A 21,315-nucleotide genomic window follows, 5' to 3' on the forward strand; every position below is an offset into this window, starting at 1 on the left:
AAATTGAACTCCAAGATTAACAACACTTATAACATGAATATGCATCGCCCCTTTGTAAAATGTCTATAATTGATTGACAAGTTTTCTGTAACTCAATCAATTATTTATTCCCTTGTCTATAATTGATTAACAACACTTATAACATGATAGTTTCTCTGATGGATTACATGCACTGGCCAGTGTCTTTAATATCCAAGTACCGAAACATATCAAGGGGACATATCCTACAAATTCCACGTTGTTTATCTTATAAATACCGATAATCAAATAATCTCACTCCCAAGTTATGTTACACCCATGTGACACCCAGTCAATCTCACCGTTAGATCGCTTATGTTGATCCAACGGTTATATTTATTTTCATCTTTGTATGGTCATGATTTCCCAAATTTAATATTTTATATTTATTTCTACCTTTATATTCATGTTATACCTTACTAATTATATAAGGTTTTGTCTCTCTTTGGCAATAAATTATTATATTACTTGATTCTAATCATGTTGATGATTATCGATTAAGTTAGGAAAAATATTGAGTCTCATGTGTTGGGTTGGCATGAGCTAATGCACATTCCGATTTAGGAAAAACTTATTTATTATTTTTCGTGCAAGTATCTTGTTGGGCTTCAATCAAAATTAGACTCTCAACCAAAAACTACAAAAAAATTAAAACTCTCAATCTTATGAATTAAGAATAATAAAGTTTTAAATTTTTTTTATAGTTATTAGTTTCATGTTTAGCATTTAGATTGACTTGTATTTGATGAATTAAATATATAAAATATCAATTTTTTATGTGGATCAAAGCTTGCCAGACTTTAATGATTTAATCTATCATAGTTGATTAGGATAAGATGGTTACACACGAGATCGATCAATCACAACTGTAAGTGAGTAATCAAGGGAGTAATCAAGGAAATAATCAAGGGAGTAATCAAGGGAGTAATCAACCGCAATCAAATCAGCCGGTTATGATTGATAATCAATCAAATTCCCGTTACGCTGCTTTAATGGGCTCTAATGAAGATGATATTACTCATGATATCCCAGCGACTAATCCGGATGCTGTTATAAATGACGTCAATATGGTGGGCCCTCCTGTTAATATTGATATTAGTACATCTCAAGGGTCCAAACACAGAAACCCTAGAAGCCGTCCTAATGTTGAATTACAGGAACACCCCAACCGATTTACGTTAAGTGGGATTACGACATGTCATGAAAAAAAGAATCAAATACATGGGAAGATAGTTGACAGAGGTACCTCAAACAATAATACAACGAACTCGAGGAGGCAAGTTGCGATTCATAATAGTAAGGACATTGGAGGTAAAAGCGGTGGAGATTCCATGGTGGCTAGGAGTACTGTTGCTGATTATAACAAAGATTGTTATCAAATGGAGGTGGATAAGGATGGTCAAAATATCAACGACTTAGATCATGACTTGTCCCAACCAAAAGCGCCTGATCCAAGTAGAGATAAAGGAAAGCATATCCCAATAAACCATAAGCTCAATATTGAGGTGGAGATGATTTCAGAATCTGAAACTCAGTGCAATGACAATGGGATGGCAGTGGACCCACAATCCTGCCAAATTACCATTGGTTAATGTCTTCCGTTACATGGAATTGCCGCGGGGCGGCTAAAAAGTGCTTCAAATCAACGTTTCAAATGATGGTTCGAAGGCATAAGATAAGATTGAGGTGGCAGCTATTCTTGAACCTCGAGTAAGTGGTTCAAAAGCAAAACAGATAATAAAAAAGCTGGGTTTTAATAATTCAATAGTGGAGGATGCTCATGGATTTACGGGAGGTCTTTGGTTACTATGGAATAATGATAGGTGTCAGGTTCAAGCATTAAAACAGACCCATCAATTTATTCATGTTCGTGTTACATTGGCAGATCATCAAGCTTTTCTTTATACTGTTATCTTTGCAAGTCCTAGAGAAGAAATTCGGAAGAGACTTTGGGATGATTTACTTCAGTTATCAGAAGATATCTCGGTTCCTTGGTTAATTGCAGGTGATTTTAATGAAATTGCCTTTCCAAGTGAGAAACGTGGTGGTGCTCCAGTTGATACTAGCAGATGTAATAAATTTGCTTCTCTTCTAACTGATATAAAGATGATTGATCTTGAAGGAATAGGTTCTAAATTTACATGGCGAGGACCAAGATTTCTTCATTTAGATAGAGTCTTTAAACGTTTAGATCGAGCTTGTAGCAATGCTGAATGGAGGTTGATGTTTCATGAAGGCCAGGTTCGAGTGCTTCCTCGTATTAACAGTGACCATAATCCTATCCTTATTACCTTAGAGCCAAGCAAAGTTGATGGGGTGGAACGCCCTTTCCGTTTTCATTCTTTTTGGTTGGATCATCAATTTTTTAACAATTTCATCAAGGAAAACTGGCGTCAGGATCAAAGAACATTTGATAGTCTTCGTGATTTCACTCATCTTATTAAGCAGTGGAATAAAGATGTGTTTGGTAATATCCATCATAAGAAGAACAGGTTGATTGGTAGGCTTGAAGGTATCCAGAGGGCAATTTCTGAGCAGAATAAAAGCCATTTGGAAAAGATTGAAGGCAAGATAAGGGGTGAACTTGAACAAGTTTTAGAACAGGAGGAACTTTTGTGGTTTGAAAAGTCTCGTGCTACTTGGATAGCTCAAGGAGATAGGAATACAAAGTATTATCATACGAAAACAATTGTTAGACGTAGAAGGAGCAAGATCTTGGAGTTGAAAGATGATGCTGGAAACTTGATTAGAGAAGATCACAACATTGCACGGGTAATAAATGCTTACTTCTCTAAACTATTTTCTGAAGAAAACCATGATCGTCCTTGGGTCCAGACTCTTTGGCCAAAGGTGGACGATGAGACTGCTGTTAACTTAGGTGCTCCAATTTCAAAAGATGAAGTCAGACGAGCTTTCTTTTCTATGAAAGATTCGAAAGCTCCAGGGGAGGATGGCTATACCGCGACATTCTACAAAAAGAACTGGGAATTTATTGGTGAACAGATTTGGAGAGATATCAAGTATTATGCAGAAAACCCTTCCAGCATTGAGGAAGTCAACGGTACTCCGATCACTTTGATCCCCAAAGTTCTTAAGCCAATGTATGTTTCTCAATTCAGGCCTATTTCTTTGTGTAATGTCATTTATAAGGGTATGAGAAAGATCATTGTGGATAGACTTAAGCTTACAATGGAGAATTTAGTTTCTCCTTACCAAGCTAGCTTCGTGCCAAATCGTCAGCTTCAGGATAATATTATAGTAGCAAAGGAGTTGGTTCATTCTATGGGAAGAGTAAAAGGAAAGAAAGGTACAATGGCAATCAAACTGGACCTTGGAAAAGCTTATGATAAACTCAGTTGGAGTTTTATCTATAAAGTGCTTATTGAAGTTCAGTTTCCTGATTGGATGATTGGTGTTATAATGGCTTCTATAACTTCTAATCGTTCGAGGGTCTTGATAAATGGTGTGGCTTCGGATTGCATAGTTCCTCGGAGAGGAATTCGTTAAGGGGATCCAATCTCTCCTTATATTTTTGTGTTGTGTGTTGAGAAGCTTTCCCACTTGATCGCTGAAAAAGTGACTATGGGTTCGTGGAAGCCTACTAGAGTCTGCAGAAGAGGGCCGAGTGTATCCCACCTTTTATTTGCAGATGATATCATTCTCTTTGCGGAAGCAGATATGGAGCAAGCTAAGGTGATTATGGATTGTGTTAATCTCTTTTGTGAGATGTCGGGGAAAAGTGTTAGTGCAAATAAATCTTTGATTTATTTTTCCCCGAATACTGATACTCAAGTTGCTGCAAGGATTGTCAACAGAATGGGCTTTAAGCGCACTTCTAGTATTGGCAGATATTTAGGCTCTCTTGTTAAACAAAGGAGATATATTAAAACGGACTATGGAGCTATCAAGGATAGGATACGTTCAAAACTGGATGGTTGGAAAAGCCATTGCCTTTCTTTTGCTTGTCGAGTTACTTTGGTGAAATCGGTCATTGCTGCAATCCCTTCTTTCCATATGCAGAATGGTCTTTTACCAGTAACGTTTTGTGATGAAATTGAGCAGATACAAAGGGCTTTCATTTGGGGAGATCAGGATAGCAGAAGGAGGACTCATTTAGTAGCTTGGGATCAAATGTATAAACCCAAAGATAGAGGTGGTTTGGGAATAATTAACCTTCGACTACAAAATGAAGCTTATATTCATAAACTGGCGTGGAAGGTGTTAACTAAGAAAGATGATTTATGGGTTAAGATTTTAGTAGCCAAGTATGGTAGAGGTCAAGACTTAAGGAGAGGTATAAAGGCAAAATCATATGACTCTAAACTTTGGCGTGATCTTACTAAATGTTGGAGTAATTTCCTTGCTGGTCTTAGATGGGGAATAGCAGATGGTTCTGAAGTAAAGCTTTGGACTGATAACTGGTTGGGATGGGAGGAAAATTTGCAGCAGTTGTCGAGCAATCAGGTGCCATGGGAGAAGAGTCAGAAATCAATTGCAGATTACATGGTGGATGATGGTTTCCGTCTTGAAGTTGTTCATCAATTTCTGGAGTCAGATTTTGCTGATGCAGTAACAAATCATCTCAGGCTTATTCCAAGGAATGGGGAGGATAGATTAGTTTGGATCAATAATCATCACTCAACTTCTTTGGTTAAGGTCGCTTACTGTAATCTTATGAACTTCTCAGCAGATGTTCACATTAGCTTATGGAAAAAAGTTTGGTCGTGGAATGGACCAAAACGAGTGAAAGTGTTTATGTGGATGACTTTGCTTGCTAAACTTTCAGTGCGCAGCAGAACCAGTAAGTGGAGCGGAGGTTCAAATGTCTGTCCCAGTTGTCCAAATCATGAGGAAACTATTATTCATGTTCTTCGTGATTGTAGACATGCTAGGAAAATTTGGCAATCTTGGTTTACAGGTTTGATACCCAATTCCTTTATGAATTCGAATTTGCAGGATTGGTTGACTTTAAATATCAATAACATGTGGTCCTCCAATAAAGTGAAGGACTGGAGGGATATTTTCTTTACTACTTGTTGGTTTTTGTGGAAGTGGAGAAATTTGGAGATCCATGAAGATCATTTCTGTCATGATGAGCAATCACAGGCTTCAATTTGGATGTTTGTCCAACAGATTCTGCAAGCCCGAATTTATCAGCGCCGTGGTGATTCCAACGATAGCGTGTGGACAGCCCCCAAGCAAGGGTGGGTTAAGTTGAATTGTGATGGAGCTTCTTCTAGTGGCATGAAAAAAGCTAGTTGTGATGGTATATTAAGAGATCACAATGGATCCTTTTTGGGAAGCTTCTATTGTAATTTGGGTTCATGCAATCCTCTTAATGCAGAATTATGGGGATTACTGAAAGGTCTGGAACTGCTTTGAGGAACAGGATTAAAAAGAATAGAGCTAGAATGTGATTCTAGCCAAGCCATCCAAATGTTAAAGGAGCAGCATGAAGATCCTAGGGACTCTCAAGTCACTAGCAGATTGAGATTATGGTTAAAAGCAGATTGGACTATTCATCTTGTTCATACCAAGAGAGAAAACAACAAATGTGCTTATTGGTTAGCTAAAGCTGGGCAGACTAATAATCTCCATTTCAAGATTTTTAAAGATCCTCCTCCTCAGTTGATGGAACTTATAGTTGCTGATGCTAGAAATATGTCTAGCTTGTTAGTTTATGATTTGTAATTTCTTTCTGTTTCTGGGGCTTAGCCCCTCTTTATTTACAAAAAAAAAAAAAAAAAAAGTCCTTCAATATGTAGGGAAATTCCTTTAATATCGGGAGATCTATATCTCTTGTTGGTACCTAATTGTTATGCCACCAACAAGTTTATTATCAAAGGTCGTGGATGGTTTTTTTCTTTGTCTCATGTGAGAGAAAATAAAATTCTAGATAATTGACTCGGGAACAACAAATAATATGATGTTTGCTTGATCTTATTACTTATACCACCCTATGATATGATTAACCTGTGAATGCGAATGGACATAATTCACAAGTGTTGTAGCTGGCATCACATGTTTCTCCCACGTATTATTTCTTTCAAATAATTAACTTAGTGTCATATTTTATATAAAATATCTAACCAATCTCCCACAATGTTCATGAGGTAAGTTTCTCTATTATTCTATATTTTTGTTGTGAAACTAATGTGTACATAAATATAAACTTCCTGATAGGCATGATAAGGGAAATAAAAATCAAAATATCTTATTGCCAATTGTGTTTCCATAAGAATGAAGGTCAATATATATGAAAAGAACAAAAAATTGATAACTCTTAATTCAACTAAGCCATTTCAAAAATTTATCCAAATATTATTTTTCCACTTGTTTTGGGTTGTAAATTAGTAACTTGAATTACGATAGCATAATGATGGAGAGACGATAAGTTTACGAAAGAATAAATAGATAAATGGGGATAGATGTTTTGATCGAATTTGACTTGTCATAAATTTTGTCTAATATTTTTTTGAAGAAGATTATATTTACAATCGATTTTTTTTACAACCACTTTTTTTATTGTTATATCAAAATCAAATTAATGGCTCTCACTTTATATTATTTATAATCGTTGATTTGATTTTTATCTAACGATAAATAAAGTAATTGTAAGAAGTTGTAAAAGAAATTATGATATAAGTATAACCTCTCTTTATTTTTAGCTAATTTTTTGAACATGAAACCAATTCGGGTATGTGCTAATTAATAATTAGATTGATATGTTATTTAGATATAATATATGAATTTAAATATATTGTGTATAACTAAGTAAAAAAACTTAAAAAAACAAGATTAAATCCGAGGAGTGCTTTGAAATATGTGCTTTAAAAAATTATATTAATATCACAAAACACGCTGATAAATTGATAATGAGTTGTTATTGTTTAATTAGTGATTTCGAATTAGAATTGTGCTAAAATTTGATAGGAACTTTTTTATTCTGATGTAGTTTTAGTGGACTCAAATCGGACTAATCGAGTAATTCATAAATTAATGAATAATATCCATAAAAACTATATTAATAAAAGTTATTATATTATACAAAGCATTACAATTTACATAATTTTTTTTACAATTTATCATAAATTAAAAAAATACAATACTATGTGAATCAGATCACATTAAAGTTAAACCAGAACTGCTTACCCCAAAAAAAAAAAAAGTTAAATCAGAACTTGATACAAATCTAACTTGAAAAAAACAATAGATATAATTTTTGAGATTTCAAACTTTACCCGATTTACTTGGGACTGAATTAAATTTTCGAGTCTTTCCGAATCCTGAATATCTCTAAATTAGATGGTTACTAATCAGTGTTGTTAAACCCGACCCAGGCATCGACCTGGTCGAGATACTGCGTCACTGGTCGGATCGGTGGATCACTGATCAGATCGGTTGACCCGTATATATATAGATATGTAAAAATATATATAAATATGAACATATAAATGCAATTATATAATTATATTCTCCACATTTAAAATGAATTAAACAAAGTTCATTAAATAAGCTCAAAAACATGAAACATAAATAAATAAAAATATACGCGATTACTATGTCAATTTAAATTGCAACTCAGAATCCCCATAAATATACCTCTCGATGATATTGAATTCATATTTTTCAAATTCAACTATATTAAAATGACATATGTCACATTTTCTAATTTTAGTATTGGAAATTAAAATTTGAGGTCATTGTAGAAGAGTATACTAGCAAATAAAATTAATTTTTTTTTTTAAATGAGTTTTACATTTTTTTTTGATAAGATGAAATAATTTTAGTTTTTTGATTTTTTTTAAATGCATGACCCGACCAGGTCACGGGTCGCTGGGTCCCCGGATTTGGCCGATTTTTTTTTCGAATTTTGACCGGATCGATGGATGACCAGTTCAATACTTAATCCAAACCAATCTAATAACTCATTCACCGAATTCCGGATCGACCCGGCCGGATCCGGCCGGGTTTTACAACAATGTTAGTAATACTTACTTGGGCCTAGACTGGTTGTTATCACATAACTAAACAGGACTGATGATCGACCAATGGACATTGGCAATAATTTCCTCAAGTTTGAGTTGGGTTTAGCCGTTCAGGTATCACAGTACCTAACATGTCCATACCTACCACATCGTATATATATTTATATTTATTTTTTGAAATTCCTTTGCAGTTTCTTACATAATCGCTCACAAAATAATTTTCAATGCATGCTTTGTTTTATTTATTTATAAGAGTCATTTAAAAAAAAAATATAATTACAAATCATTTTAAACATAAAGTAAGTTTATATTTACATATATTTAAAAAAATATTTGTGTTGATTTTAAAATGGAGAATATTATTCTTACGTGACATGAGAGAATTCTTCTCTCATGCACTCACAACTTAGAGGAGAGAGGAGAGAGAATAGAGGAGTGAGAAAAAATAAAAAATGGACCACACTTTTAATTTGTGAGTACATGAGAGAAGAATTCTCTTATATTACTTAACTCTTATATTACTTAAGAGTAATATTTCTCTTTTAAAATACCAAAGTCGGATTTCAAAACTGAAAACACTGTCTGTCTTTGTGTTAGAATTGGGAATATTCATGTCGATGGCAAGCGAGTCGAGTTGGGTTGGGAGGAAACCTGTGAAACGCATTGGGGGAATGTCCGATGCTCTCTCTATTGCCGCCGATCTTGGTTTCTCCGTCTCTCCTCTCCCATCTCAGGTACCATTCCCTCTTATATTCGCATCAATTATTTTGCAAATTGTGGTTTTTCATAACGTCTCTCTTTCTAGGAAGGACTTTCCTCTTCAACTGGGGAAAAGGGTGAAGACTTGATCAGGGTTTTGAGAGAACTAACTACCGTCCAGAGAAAAATAGCAGATTTGCAAGTCGAACTTCAAGGTCGAAAGGTTAGCCTTCCCCATTCCGCTTCTATATGGATCTGTTAGTTAATAATTAATATGTTAGGTTTACTTTATCATTTTTAGGATGATAAAAATGTTGCACATCTGACTCATGTGACTGAAATGGAAAAGAAGATTGAGACCTTGGCAAGGATTACTACTATACTCAAAGATGTTATTCAGAATAAGGTAACGTAATTTTTCCCAGCTTTAGTTCATTATTTTTCTCATTTATCAATTGTTGTTAATTAAATTCATCGGGTTAATTTAATTATTCTTTTGTCCTTTCATTAGACGAAAACAGTGCTTCAGGAGAGTTATAGTTAGTGAATATTTAGACAGTAATAATAAGAGAATTTCTTCCATTAGTCCCATTTTACGTTTTCGTATCCTCTTTGTTTGCTTTTCCTAATTTAACAGTTCCTATCTTGGTGTTAGGGCTCAAGTGATTCAGATATAACATGAAAATTTATTATATAATATCTAACATTATTTTTTGCTAAAATTGGGCAGGATCGCATTATAGCTCGCCTGCAGCAGCCATATTCCCTTGATTGCATTCCTGTTGAAGCAGAATATCAGGTTGGTGAACATAAATTGTTATTGAGTTAAGCTACTTACAGTGGAAAATCCATACAATTTTGTTGATTTGATAAACAGTTGGCCATGCACATGCAGTTGTGTGTGTGTGTGCATGTGTGCATATATGTGTGTTTGTATGGTTTTTTGTTAGTGGCTTTACTCATTGGTATACATTTTGCTATATTGTGTTTAGTTCCTCATTTTGTTAGATGTAGTCTGTCTGTTGTGTGATAAGTTTATTACTTTGCTTGAATAAAGCATGTTAACTACAAAAAATACTTGATACCGTGACTTCAAGTGAAGCAGTTTGAACTAAGACCAAAGGTACTGGTATAGTGGTATGCATTAGAAATTACACATTGAGGGGCTTCATCTATTTGCTTCACCAATCGCCATCCATTATGCATTGGGAATTAGGAATATAGTTAATCCTCTTACTAGATCAACCAAATGCTATTTACCATCTGTAATACTATACTACCTAATACCTATGTAGTCTGGACACCATCTGTAATACTATACTACCTATTTACCATCTATTTGCTTCATCTATTTTTATGCACTGTGCTGTTTCAGCTGCTGAGCTACACGAGTTCATTCAATTATTCTCAGCGCTTCAGCTGCTGAACTGAAGTTTTCTTGTGCAAAATATTTCATATAATTAAAATATAAGGATTATATTTAAATTTATATCAGAACTCTGATCATTTGGAACCCTTACAAGCCTATCGGTTAACCATGAAACTTAATAGCTATAATTAATCTTTTTGTCCCTATTCTTTGTTGGTACCAGAATCTGTTCTTGGAACAGCAAGAAAAGATTATCAAGATAAATATGAATAACAACAATTTTATTATAAGCAAACAGAGTCATACACCATCGTGATTACAACTCCGATAGATAACAGTAAAATAACCAAGTCAGGACTCTATTCCCTTCAATGGACTGGCCGATTGAAGAGATTACAACTCACACCTTACAATACCACTACTCAGATATTCCCTCACAGACCTCGACCCCACCTTTTCACCCTCTAAAAACTCCACCCCTAATTCTCTCTCCATAACTAACTTATATTTTTCCCTTCCTCTTCCCTTTTTCCTCCAATATCCTCCTCTCCATTCATAGCTTGCCATGTGTCCCCTTCAGCAACTGATTGTGGTTTGTCCTTACCCTTACTTTTATGGGCCTTCCGAGTGTATACTTGGGCATAAGGCTTAAGAGGCCCATCAATACCCCCTTCTTCAAAATTCACCTTGTCCTCAAGGTGAAAGGAAGGAAATTCAGTCATAAATTCCTCTAACTTCTCCCATGTCGAATCACAAGAAGACAGCTCTTCCCATTAAACTAGTATCTCCACCTGCCCATCCAATAATCTACGGGTTTTCAAAATGGCAGCAGGCTGCACTTGCAGCTCTGATTCTGCTGACAGGCAGCGAGGTAAGGGCAGCACCAAGGTAGAAGGATGAACAACTCTCTTTAATTGAGAGACATGAAAAACAGTGTGAATCTTTGAATATGAAGGGAGTTCTAACCTGTAAGCCACCGAACCAATCTTTTCAGTAATTGCAAAGGGCCCATAAAACCTTGGGCTCAACTTCTGATTAATTCTACCAGCTAAAGACTTTAATTTATAAGGTTGGATCTTCAAAAAAACCTGGTCCCCAACCGAATAATCTGCTTCCCTTTGACCCTTATCTGCCTGTAGTTTCATCCGATGTTGGGCTTGACACAAATTGGTCTTTAATTCCACGAGAATGGCATCTCTAGCCAGCATCCATGTATCTACAGCTGCCACTGATGTGCTGCCAGGAGCAAATGAAATAATTGTGGGTGGGTCCCTTCCATAGACAGCCCTAAATGGGGTCATTTGAATGGACCGGTTATAAGTGGTGTTGAACCAAAATTTAGCCCAGGACAACCATTTAACCCATCCTTTTGGATGACCACTAACAAAGCAACGCAGATACGTCTCCAAGGTACGGTTGACCACTTCGGTTTGGCCATCTGTTTGGGGGTGATAAGCGGAACTAAATTTTAATTTAGTGCCTGTTAATTTAAAGAGCTCACCCCAAAACTTACTAATGAAGACCCTGTCACAATCAGAAACAATAGACTTTGGAATGCCATGAAGCCGAATCACTTCTCTCATGAAGACAGCAGCTACGGTGTGCACATCAAAAGGACGTTTAAGTGTCATAAAGCGGGCATATTTTGTAAGTCGATCCACAACCACCAATATGGTATCAGCCCCCTTGGAGACGGGTAAACCTCCAATAAAATCGAGCGACACATCCTCCCACACTTGGTGAGGAATGGGTAAAGGTTGCAATAACCCCGCAGGCTTCAAGTGATCATACTTCTGTTGTTGGCAAATACCACAAGCTCGCACGAAATCTGCCACGTCCTTGCGCATGCCTTTCCAGTAAAAAACTCCAGCCACCCTTTTCAGTGTTCTCAATTCCCCAGAATGACCACCCCAAGGAGAAGAATGAAATTCGGTGAGGATGGCAGTAATTCGTGGAGAATGGCGAGGAAGGACTAACCTCTTTTTATACCACAAACTGCCCTTGAGCACCTGATAGCCTGGATGAGAGTTAGCATCTTGTAATACATCAGTAAAAACACCTTTAGTAACTGGATCCTGAAGAATCTCTTCGGACAACCCTTGTAAGTCCGGGCTTGTAACCATGGTGAGTTCCTTGCAGTCCATGACATGAGACAGAGCATCAGCTGCTGTATTCTCCCTTCCCGGTTTATAACGTATCTCAAAATCAAATCCCATCAACTTTGCCACCCATTTTTGTTGACCCTCGACCATGAAACGTTGCTCCGTTAAGTACTTGAGACTCCTATGATCAGTGGTAATCACAAAATGGCGTCCTAACAAATAATGACGCCATTTGTAAACAGCAAATACAATGGCCTTCAACTCCCGTTCATAAACTGATAACAACTTGTCCTTATCTGAAAAAGCCTTACTTAGGAAGGCAATTGGTCGGCCCTCTTGCATTAACACAGCCCCCATACCAGCTCCTGAAGCATCTGTCTCCACAAAGAATGTCTCATCAAATTTCGGCAGTGCTAGTGTTGGCAGCATCAACATCTCCGATTTTAGAGCTTCAAAGGACAGTTGGGTCTCATAATTCCATAGGAAACTATCCTTTTTGAGTAACTGAGTCAATGGTTTCGCAATTTGACCATACTGCTTCACAAACCTCCTGTAATACCCTGTTAGTCCTAAGAATCCCCGAAGGCCCTTCACAGTCATTGGGGTAGGCCACTGTTGCACAGCTTCTATTTTATGCTGGTCGGCCTTGACACCCTCCTTTGAGATAATGTGACCCAAGTACTCCAGTTCTCTTTCTACAAAGGTGCATTTTTTTTTATTTGCAGAAAAATGGTTCTGTCTCAAGATATCTAACACCAATTGCAAGTGTTCACAGTGCTGGTCCAAACTGGTGCTATAGACCAGGATGTCATCAAAGAACACCAAGACAAATTTTCTCAGATATGGTTTGAAGACCGTGTTCATCAGGGATTGGAACGTAGATGGAGCATTCCTCAAGCCAAAGGGCATGACGAGGTACTCATAGTGTCCCTCATGCGTACGAAACGCGGTCTTCTCGATGTCTTCCACCCTCATTCTAATTTCATTATAGCCAGATTTTAAATCTAACTTTGAGAATATTTCTGCACCATTCAGCTCATCAAGCAATTCATCAATAACAGGTAAAGGAAATTTATCAGGGATCGTTACCTTGTTTAAGGCCCTATAATCAACACAAAATCGCCAACTTCCATCTTTTTTCCTCACCAAGATCAATGGGCTTGAGTAAGGACTGCAACTGGGTCTGATCATACCCACCACTGACATCTCTCTGACAAACTTCTCAATTTCTTCCTTTTGGTAATATGGGTAACGATAAGGTCTGATGTTAGGGATGTCTGCCCCTAGTTTCAGTAGGATTTTTTGGTCACACTTGCTAGAAGGTGGCAACTCTGAGGGAACCTGGAACACATCTTCGTATCTCATAAGTAACTCTGCAACCCGAGGATTCCCTTCTGGTGTAGCTGTGAGTTCCATTGCTGAGTAGCCCAACTCAATATAATACCCTTCAGTCCCTTTTCTCCATGAGCGATTCAGGCTTCGGTAAGAGACCTGAGTATATGAAAGCTCAGGATCTCCTTGCAAGGTGACCGTACTACATTGCCATGGAATCCGTAGCGACAATTTCCGAAAATTCGCTTGAATATCTCCCAACCCTTCGAGCCAAGAAAATCCCAGCACAATATCGACCCCTTTAAGTCCGAAGATGTAGAAGTCCTGAATGATGGACATATTAGGCAAGACCAGGGTAACACCCTGACAAATACCCATACCTTGGACTCGGTGGCCGTCTCCTATTTCAACCCTGAATGACTTGGATTGGGTCGATGGTATTCCTACTGCCTCCACCACATGTTCTCCAATAAAGTTGTGAGAAGCCCCAGTATCCACAAGCACTATCACCCGATGACCAAGGATCGTCCCCCATAGTTTCAGGGAGCGATTGGAAGTTATCCCCACCACGCTCTGAATGCTGAGTTGAAGGATTTCAGGCGGTTCGTCACCTCCATCTACCGGATTCCCATCCTCTTCTCCTTCGCCCTCTCCATCATTGTACACCAGCATCACCCTCATCTGTGGGCTAGGGCACACATGCCCAGGACCGAAAGGTTCTCCACAACGAAAGCATAAATTGCGTCTCTGGTGGTCAGCTTCCTCCTCAGGTGATAACCGTCGGAAATTGTTCCTCCGACGACCGTCCGTCGCGCTGGCCGTCACTCCCGCAGGTGGGTTGGTTCCCCCATTTTCCATCGTCATTCCTCCCACACAATTAGGACTCACGTTCGTGTTGCTGGCCGCTGACGAGTTGGATGGGTTTGGAGTATTAGTTAGTGGGGCCTGTTGGGCCGAAGCCGCAAGCCCATTATACCCCCATCTACTCCCTCCACCTTTGTTGCCCAAAGCGGGCCTACCATTGCTGGTGTGGCCAGTGTGAAGCCCATTTCCCATTCGGCCCACACTCCCTTCACCCCTCTTCAGCACCGTCTCGCGTTCTTCAACGTGTTGAGCGAGGATCATCATCTCCCCAATATCTCCAGGAGAGTGAAGACAGATTTCGGCTCGAATCTCAGGTTTTAACCCCGTCAGAAAAGCCGCTTGCATTAGTTCCTCATCAGCCTGCCCCAACGGAGCTGATAACACTTCGAATTGCTTTCGAAATTCCGCCACCGTTCCCATTTGCTTCAACTCCATTAGCGCTTCATACGGGTTGCCGGAAGGAGACGCGTGAAAGCGTTGCAGGACTGCCGTCCTAAATATCATCCATTCCGCTAACGGGTTCCTTGGTTCCCACCATTGGAACCAACTTAAGGCCTCTCCTTCAAGACAAATTGACGCTGTCTCCAACTGTTCCTCCGGCGGAATTCTGTTGACCCGGAAATATCTTTCCGCCCTAAAGATCCATCCATAGGGGTCCTCGCCTGAGAAATATGGGACCTCAACTCTCTTCATCCCTTCCTCACTTCTCACCGTTCGAGGACTGGTCTCCTGATTTCCTCCTTGACTCCCAGTTCCCTCACTATTTGTTCCTCCATTCCTCCCAGCTCGCGCTAACTCCTGAAGAGTTCGCATTACTTCCGCCAGGTTCGTCTCAATCCGACGAATTCCCTCTTCCGTTCCTCCCACCCTAACCTCCAAAGCTTCCATTCGGTGATCCATGTTTCTCGTTACCACCATTCACGAATAGATTTCCCAGAAAAGTGCTTTGATACCAATTGTTGGTACCAGAATCTGTTCTTGGAACAGCAAGAAAAGATTATCAAGATAAAGATGAATAACAACAATTTTATTATAAGCAAACAGAGTCATACACCATCGTGATTACAACTCCGATAGATAACAGTAAAATAACCAAGTCAGGACTCTATTCCCTTCAATGGACTGGCCGATCGAAGAGATTACAACTCACACCTTACAATACCACTACTCAGATATTCCCTCACAGACCTCGACCCCACCTTTCCACCCTCTAAAAACTCCACCCCTAGTTCTCTCTCCATAACTAACTTATATTTTTCCCTTCCTCTTCCCTTTTTCCTCCAATATCTTCCTCTCCATTCATAGCTTGCCATGTGTCCCCTTCAGCAACTGATTGTGGTTTGTCCTTACCCTTACTTTTATGGGCCTTCCGAGTGTATACTTGGGCATAAGGCTTAAGAGGCCCATCATACTTTAACCTAGTTACCCGATTGAAAACAATTTTTATCTTGAGGGTAAGAAGAAATTGGTTAAAACATTACCCTATATTCTCACACCTAACTGTATTTCAAAATTTATGTATACTATTGAGTGTAAATTTTAAAAAAATGTAAGACAGGCATTGTAATGCTTGTGTCATATATTTCTTTAATTCGTGCAGAAACAATTCTCCGAATTACTAATGAAGGCAGCTAGTGATTATGGTGCCTTGACAGCATCAGTGGCAGATTTTCAGTGGAGTCAGAATTTCAAGGAACCTCCTTCAGTTTGGGGGGTATACTTCTAAATTCATTTTATTCTTTTATGATAGTCTTGATATATATTTTATTGTTTTATGATAGTTTTGATATATGTGTGTGTGTACAGTTACTTGGAAGTATCAAGAATATGGCTTGGGGATAATGGATTTAGTTTGTATTCTTTGTGATTTATCTTTTCACTTTGGAAAATTAAGAATAATGGCAAGTGTATTTAAGACCATTCTACACTTTAAAATTGCTCGAAGTCTGATCTGTTCATCTGCAAATACTATAAATGGAGTTTTTAAGTAGTTACAATGAAAGTTTTGACATCGGAAAGATAATCATGTAAGTTATTTAATTCTTAATTTGAGCACAAGAAGCTAAACTTCGTGTTTGTTACACATTCTGAAGGTTATGCATTTTATCCCATTTCAGTAAGTGTTTTCAAAGGTAACAAAACTGTATACACAGGCACTACTTTGAGACCATCTCTGTGTAGAATAATGGCCATACCCTTTTGTGTTTGCCACTTGCATTTCAAACGCAGTTACTTTTGTTTTTTCTCCAGGAAATGCTTCGACCCATTCCTGTAGCTTTGGCATCTTGTACTCGGTTCTTTGAAGCCATGTCTGCCACAAGAGAGTCATTTGCAGCACTTCAGAAACTGAGAGTGGGCCAGTTTGATTCCGCTGTGCCTAGAACACCAGCCAGAGACCCTTCCGAAAGACTATCAGGAGTTTCTGATTATCTAACTCCACCTCCGTGGAAAACTGAAGCAAACTTTGATGACTTGGGTATCAGAAACCAAAGGAGGCAAGAATTAGATCAGCAAGTAGAGGATGCAGACACCTAGCTAAGGGAGATTTGCCCTCCCTCAGTTAAAAGAAGAGTGTTACATGGTCATCCAACATACCCGGTGTATCTTTTGTGTGATATATCATACTTCAATCGTTTGTGCAGATCAATTATTCATCATTGTTGCTTCAGAATTATATATTTCTGAATCACAAGAACATACTCGACAACTTATGCGTGAAATACTCTAATAGTTTGCCAAGGCTGAAACTGATGGTGAATGCCTCCCAAACACACTCATGTAAATCAACCACCACGTTGTATTGTAAAATTAAAACCTAATATTAACATTAGTAGTTTCATATATTGACTCATAATTATCCCACTGATATATCAGAGCTTACTACGCATTTTAGATTCTGTTGTGGTGAAATTAGTTTACACCTTAACTGTAGAAAATAGAAACTTGAAGGTGCGATTATTTGTTTTTTGTTTGGTTAATATATTTTAATTAATAATTACAAAAATACTACTTTATTTTAACTTTTTAAAAATTTATAGGGAAAAATATTTATCCTTTTAAAGAATATAAACTTATATCATTTTAGATCTTAACCGTTGATTTCCGTTCATCAACGGTTATAATTTATTGGATCAAACTTAACGGGTCAAATTTATTATTAATTAATTAATTAATAATTTTGATCCAATAAATATAATCGTTGATGGATGAAAATCAACAGTGAGGATCTAAAATGATACAAGCTTATATAAAAAATGATGTCGACACAACACGTGTTCTGGATGTTTACATGAAAAATAATTTATTGTAACTTTTAATTAAAAAATTAACCCGACGTTATCCTAAACTTTTATCTCGTACCAAGCATTCAGCACTCTGAATTATGAAAAATGGGGAAGAAGGCCCAACCCATTGTCACACTCACACCAAACGTATTGTAACAGAAAATTGAACAGAATATTAAAATAAATGAAAGGAATGAAAAAGGAGGGAACGCGAACCGTTTGATATAATTCTTCTCACTTCTCAGCTTTAACGAACTTCTCCCTCTCCCATTTCCCGCCCTATATATATTGATTCCTTCACTTCTTCAATCCTCATTCAGAATTCAAATCTTTCTCTTTCCCTCTCTGTTCTTCAGTCGCATTCAAAATTTCCCTCCACAGCCACGATGCTTGCCACGCTCAAGTAAGTCACAAAATCTAGTTCCATTTCTTCATCTCAGTTTCAATTCTACCTCATAATTTAATCGCAAGTGACTTTTCCGTTACTGTACTCGTTTTTAGATCCGAAGAGTCGAGCGGCCAGTTGCAGCTCGTCGAACGAGAAGACATCGACGAGGAAGATGACCTCTTCGAAGCTATCGACAAACGTATTTTCTCTCAACTCTTTTTTCCCGTTCATTTTCGTCGTTTTTCTTATTTATAGATCGACGCTGAAAAAACCGATCTCTGTATTTGATTTGCCTCTGTATCATCACCTCGTATCTGATCATGAAATCTTCATTCTGAGTACTTTCTCGTTTTCATTTTCTCTGCTCTTCACTGAGAAGTTTCGTTAGATTCACTTTTTCACTCAACAAATATTTGCAATTGTAAAATCTTCATCCTCAGTGGTACACGTTTTCCTTCTCTCCGGTTTTCTGAAAATTTTGGCTAGATAAACTGTTTCCGAACAACGATCTAGTTTGAAAAGCACAATTTGTCCTCGTTTGATTATTAGAAAAGCGTTTTGTCTTCGGTTCACAAGAGTATGTATCTACACAGTGATTTCCCAAGGCATCAATGCCGGAGATGTGAAGAAGCTTCAGGATGCAGGGATATATACCTGCAATGGCTTGATGATGCACACGAAGAAGGTTAAACTTTAAACAGATCTTTGATTCGAATATCTAAGGATGTGGAATTACTTTACATACAAACCTTAACATAATTTTGTTATATTTTCACAGAACTTAACTGGAATCAAAGGTTTATCCGAGGCCAAGGTCGATAAGATCTGTGAAGCTGCTGAGAAGCTTGTGGTCAGGGATCGTAATATATGAAATCTAATTTACTTCAGAATACTATTTTAACTCCTTATAATTCGATCTTCCTATTTTATTTTCCCCTCTCCGGTGCAGAATTTTGGTTATATTACCGGAAGTGATGCGCTCCTCAAAGTATGTCGTTTATTTTGTGTGGATTTTTAATTTGAATTATGGATTCGAATTAGATCTGCATGTCTTTTAACACTTGAGAAATTTCGGGGGCTTTCGTTAAGCTTAAGTACATATTAATTGGTTGTACTTGACTACTTGGATTAAGTATGTATTTGTACTCTGTTACTGTAGAGGAAGTCTGTGATCCGAATTACAACTGGAAGCCAAGCGCTAGATGAACTGCTAGGAGGTAACTTTAGACTGAATTTTTTAATTCAGTCTTGTATTTACTGCTTGTATGAATCGTAAGTTTTGACTCTGTTACGCTCGTAACTATTTTCTATCTAAAATTTTCTTTTCAACTTTTGAAAAGGTGGAATCGAGACCCTGGCAATTACAGAAGCGTTTGGAGAATTTCGGTGAGAAGACATCACATATCTGGTTTTGGATAGATTCGATTCATATTCAGTTTCAGGAGGAGTTCATTCTAATGATAGGATTTTATGTTTCAGATCTGGGAAAACGCAGCTTGCTCATACTCTCTGTGTTTCCACTCAGGTTTACTTCTATGATCTTTCCTTGGTCATGCCATGTTAGGTGTTTAATTGCTATTATCGAGTATTTGTAATTGAACCTGTCCTCTTAAGTTGCATTCTGTCCTCTTAAGTTGAAATTCGAGTATTTTTCTAAAGCATGTTTGTATCCCTTGTCGTAAGCATAGCTTCTCAAACACGGATTTATATATGCGTACGGTACTATCCTTATTTTCACAAACATTGAAATATTTGGAATATACTAATGACCCTTCCTGACCCCTCCAGCTGCCAACTAATATGCGGGGAGGCAATGGAAAAGTTGCTTACATTGACACAGAAGGAACTTTGTATGATTTTCTCTTTTCACATAATAACTTCTAAGAACTTTAGCCCCCTCCCTCTGCATCGATAACTTGTGATTGTGTTTTCAACTGATATCCGCCCAATTTTTCCTATGTTTTCTGTTCAATCGCAAATAACTGTAGCCGACCTGACCGAATTGTTCCAATAGCAGAGAGGTTTGGCATGGATCCTGGGGCTGTACTCGACAATGTAATTTTCCTGTTTCATTTCTCATAATCGGGTTCTGAAGGGAAATATTTTGGTGCTGACACCTAATCATATTCTGTTTGTGACTGCGCAAGATTATCTATGCTCGTGCCTACACTTATGAGCATCAGTACAACCTTCTCCTTGGTTTGGCTGCAAAAATGTCCGAAGAACCATTCAGACTTCTGGTGAGATCTTACCAGCCGAATAACACAGTTATCTTCCGTTGCAATATCATGGGATGTGAAGAGTTCGGAATTTATTTTTGGCAGATAGTGGATTCGGTGATTGCTCTGTTTCGGGTGGATTTTTCAGGAAGAGGAGAGCTTGCAGAGCGCCAGGTCTGTCATTTACATGCACTTAAAATAACTCAATTCGCTCCCCCTATCTCGTCAACTTTTGCTGACATGAACACCCATTTGCAGCAAAGACTGGCACAGATGCTTTCTCGATTAATCAAGATAGCTGAGGAATTTAATGTTGCAGTTTATATGACAAATCAAGGTAAATTATGCACTTGTGGGTGGATTTTTTTTTTCCTCCTGTTAATTTTTCACTCGGAAGTCCCAATTGATTGTTTTAAAGCTTTTGTTTATAACATAAGTATTAGCATTCGATTTTTGGTTGTATCTTTTATGAGAAGACCGGAAGCGTATTGCTCATCTATACAATATTGTGAGTGTGGCTGCAGTCATAGCTGATCCAGGAGGTGGGATGTTCGTAACTGATCCAAAGAAACCAGCAGGAGGGCATGTGCTAGCCCATGCAGCCACAATAAGGCTAATGTTCAGGAAAGGTAAAGGTGAACAGCGCGTTTGCAAAGTGTTTGACGCCCCAAATCTGCCAGAGGCTGAAGCAATATCCTTTACCTGACTTTACCCCTTTAATATCATCTATTAGTTGAACAAAAAAGACTGCAGTAACAACTTAAAATTAGCTTTTACATAATTCTAAATATTCAGCCAAATAAGTGGATTTTAGATGGTCAAAATATCATCATGGGCATTTAAGCTAATTACAGTGCATCCGGGAATGAGGAAAAAGTTACGTCTACTGTTCGCATGTTTTTCTTGACCGTGTTACGTGTTCCAGATAACAACAGGCGGCATTGCAGACGCGAAGGACTGAAAGGTCGCGTTCCAGACAACAGTGACTGAATATTTTTAGTAATCTTAATCTTCCTGATATTTGCTTATAGCTTGTATAAGTGCTGTTGCTT

At 37.8% G+C, this 21,315-nt stretch overlaps 2 protein-coding genes across 2 annotated transcripts; both read left to right on the top strand.

Moving 5' to 3' along the window:
* Nucleotides 1-8,581: 8,581 nt before the first annotated feature.
* On the top strand, nucleotides 8,582-17,249 carry LOC133316251 (AUGMIN subunit 2). The gene is made up of 6 exons (XM_061517978.1): nucleotides 8,582-8,740; nucleotides 8,812-8,928; nucleotides 9,007-9,111; nucleotides 9,436-9,504; nucleotides 15,973-16,086; nucleotides 16,623-17,249. Exons 1-6 carry the CDS (start codon nucleotides 8,618-8,620, stop codon nucleotides 16,905-16,907), a joined length of 813 nt encoding a protein of 270 aa, XP_061373962.1. The 5' UTR covers nucleotides 8,582-8,617; the 3' UTR covers nucleotides 16,908-17,249.
* A 764-nt stretch (nucleotides 17,250-18,013) lies between these two features.
* Nucleotides 18,014-21,224, top strand: LOC133316254 (meiotic recombination protein DMC1 homolog). Its single transcript, XM_061517984.1, has 15 exons — nucleotides 18,014-18,059; nucleotides 18,158-18,243; nucleotides 18,638-18,729; nucleotides 18,823-18,894; nucleotides 18,994-19,032; nucleotides 19,204-19,261; nucleotides 19,385-19,430; nucleotides 19,524-19,569; nucleotides 19,833-19,894; nucleotides 20,033-20,099; nucleotides 20,192-20,284; nucleotides 20,369-20,437; nucleotides 20,522-20,600; nucleotides 20,788-20,954; nucleotides 21,180-21,224. Exons 1-15 carry the CDS (start codon nucleotides 18,043-18,045, stop codon nucleotides 21,222-21,224), a joined length of 1,038 nt encoding a protein of 345 aa, XP_061373968.1. The 5' UTR covers nucleotides 18,014-18,042.
* The last annotated feature ends 91 nt before the right edge of the window (nucleotides 21,225-21,315 follow it).

This window comes from Gastrolobium bilobum, unplaced genomic scaffold (assembly GCF_033153095.1).
Source record: "Gastrolobium bilobum isolate Gb01-03AN ecotype WA unplaced genomic scaffold, APGP_CSIRO_Gbil_v1 utg7242, whole genome shotgun sequence".
In the NCBI taxonomy this organism is placed as follows: Eukaryota; Viridiplantae; Streptophyta; class Magnoliopsida; order Fabales; family Fabaceae; genus Gastrolobium; species Gastrolobium bilobum.

Bases quoted from the DNA above. Each gene is read 5' to 3' on its own strand.
- LOC133316251 (XM_061517978.1), top strand. From the start codon at position 8,618: ATGTCGATGGCAAGCGAGTCGAGTTGGGTTGGGAGGAAACCTGTGAAA. The intron at 9,112-9,435 runs GTAACGTAATTT...AAAATTGGGCAG, and splicing joins AAGATGTTATTCAGAATAAG to GATCGCATTATAGCTCGCCT. The intron at 16,087-16,622 runs GTATACTTCTAA...TTTTTTCTCCAG, and splicing joins AACCTCCTTCAGTTTGGGGG to GAAATGCTTCGACCCATTCC.
- LOC133316254 (XM_061517984.1), top strand. The intron at 20,100-20,191 runs GTAATTTTCCTG...TGACTGCGCAAG, and splicing joins CTGGGGCTGTACTCGACAAT to ATTATCTATGCTCGTGCCTA. The intron at 20,285-20,368 runs GTGAGATCTTAC...TATTTTTGGCAG, and splicing joins AAGAACCATTCAGACTTCTG to ATAGTGGATTCGGTGATTGC.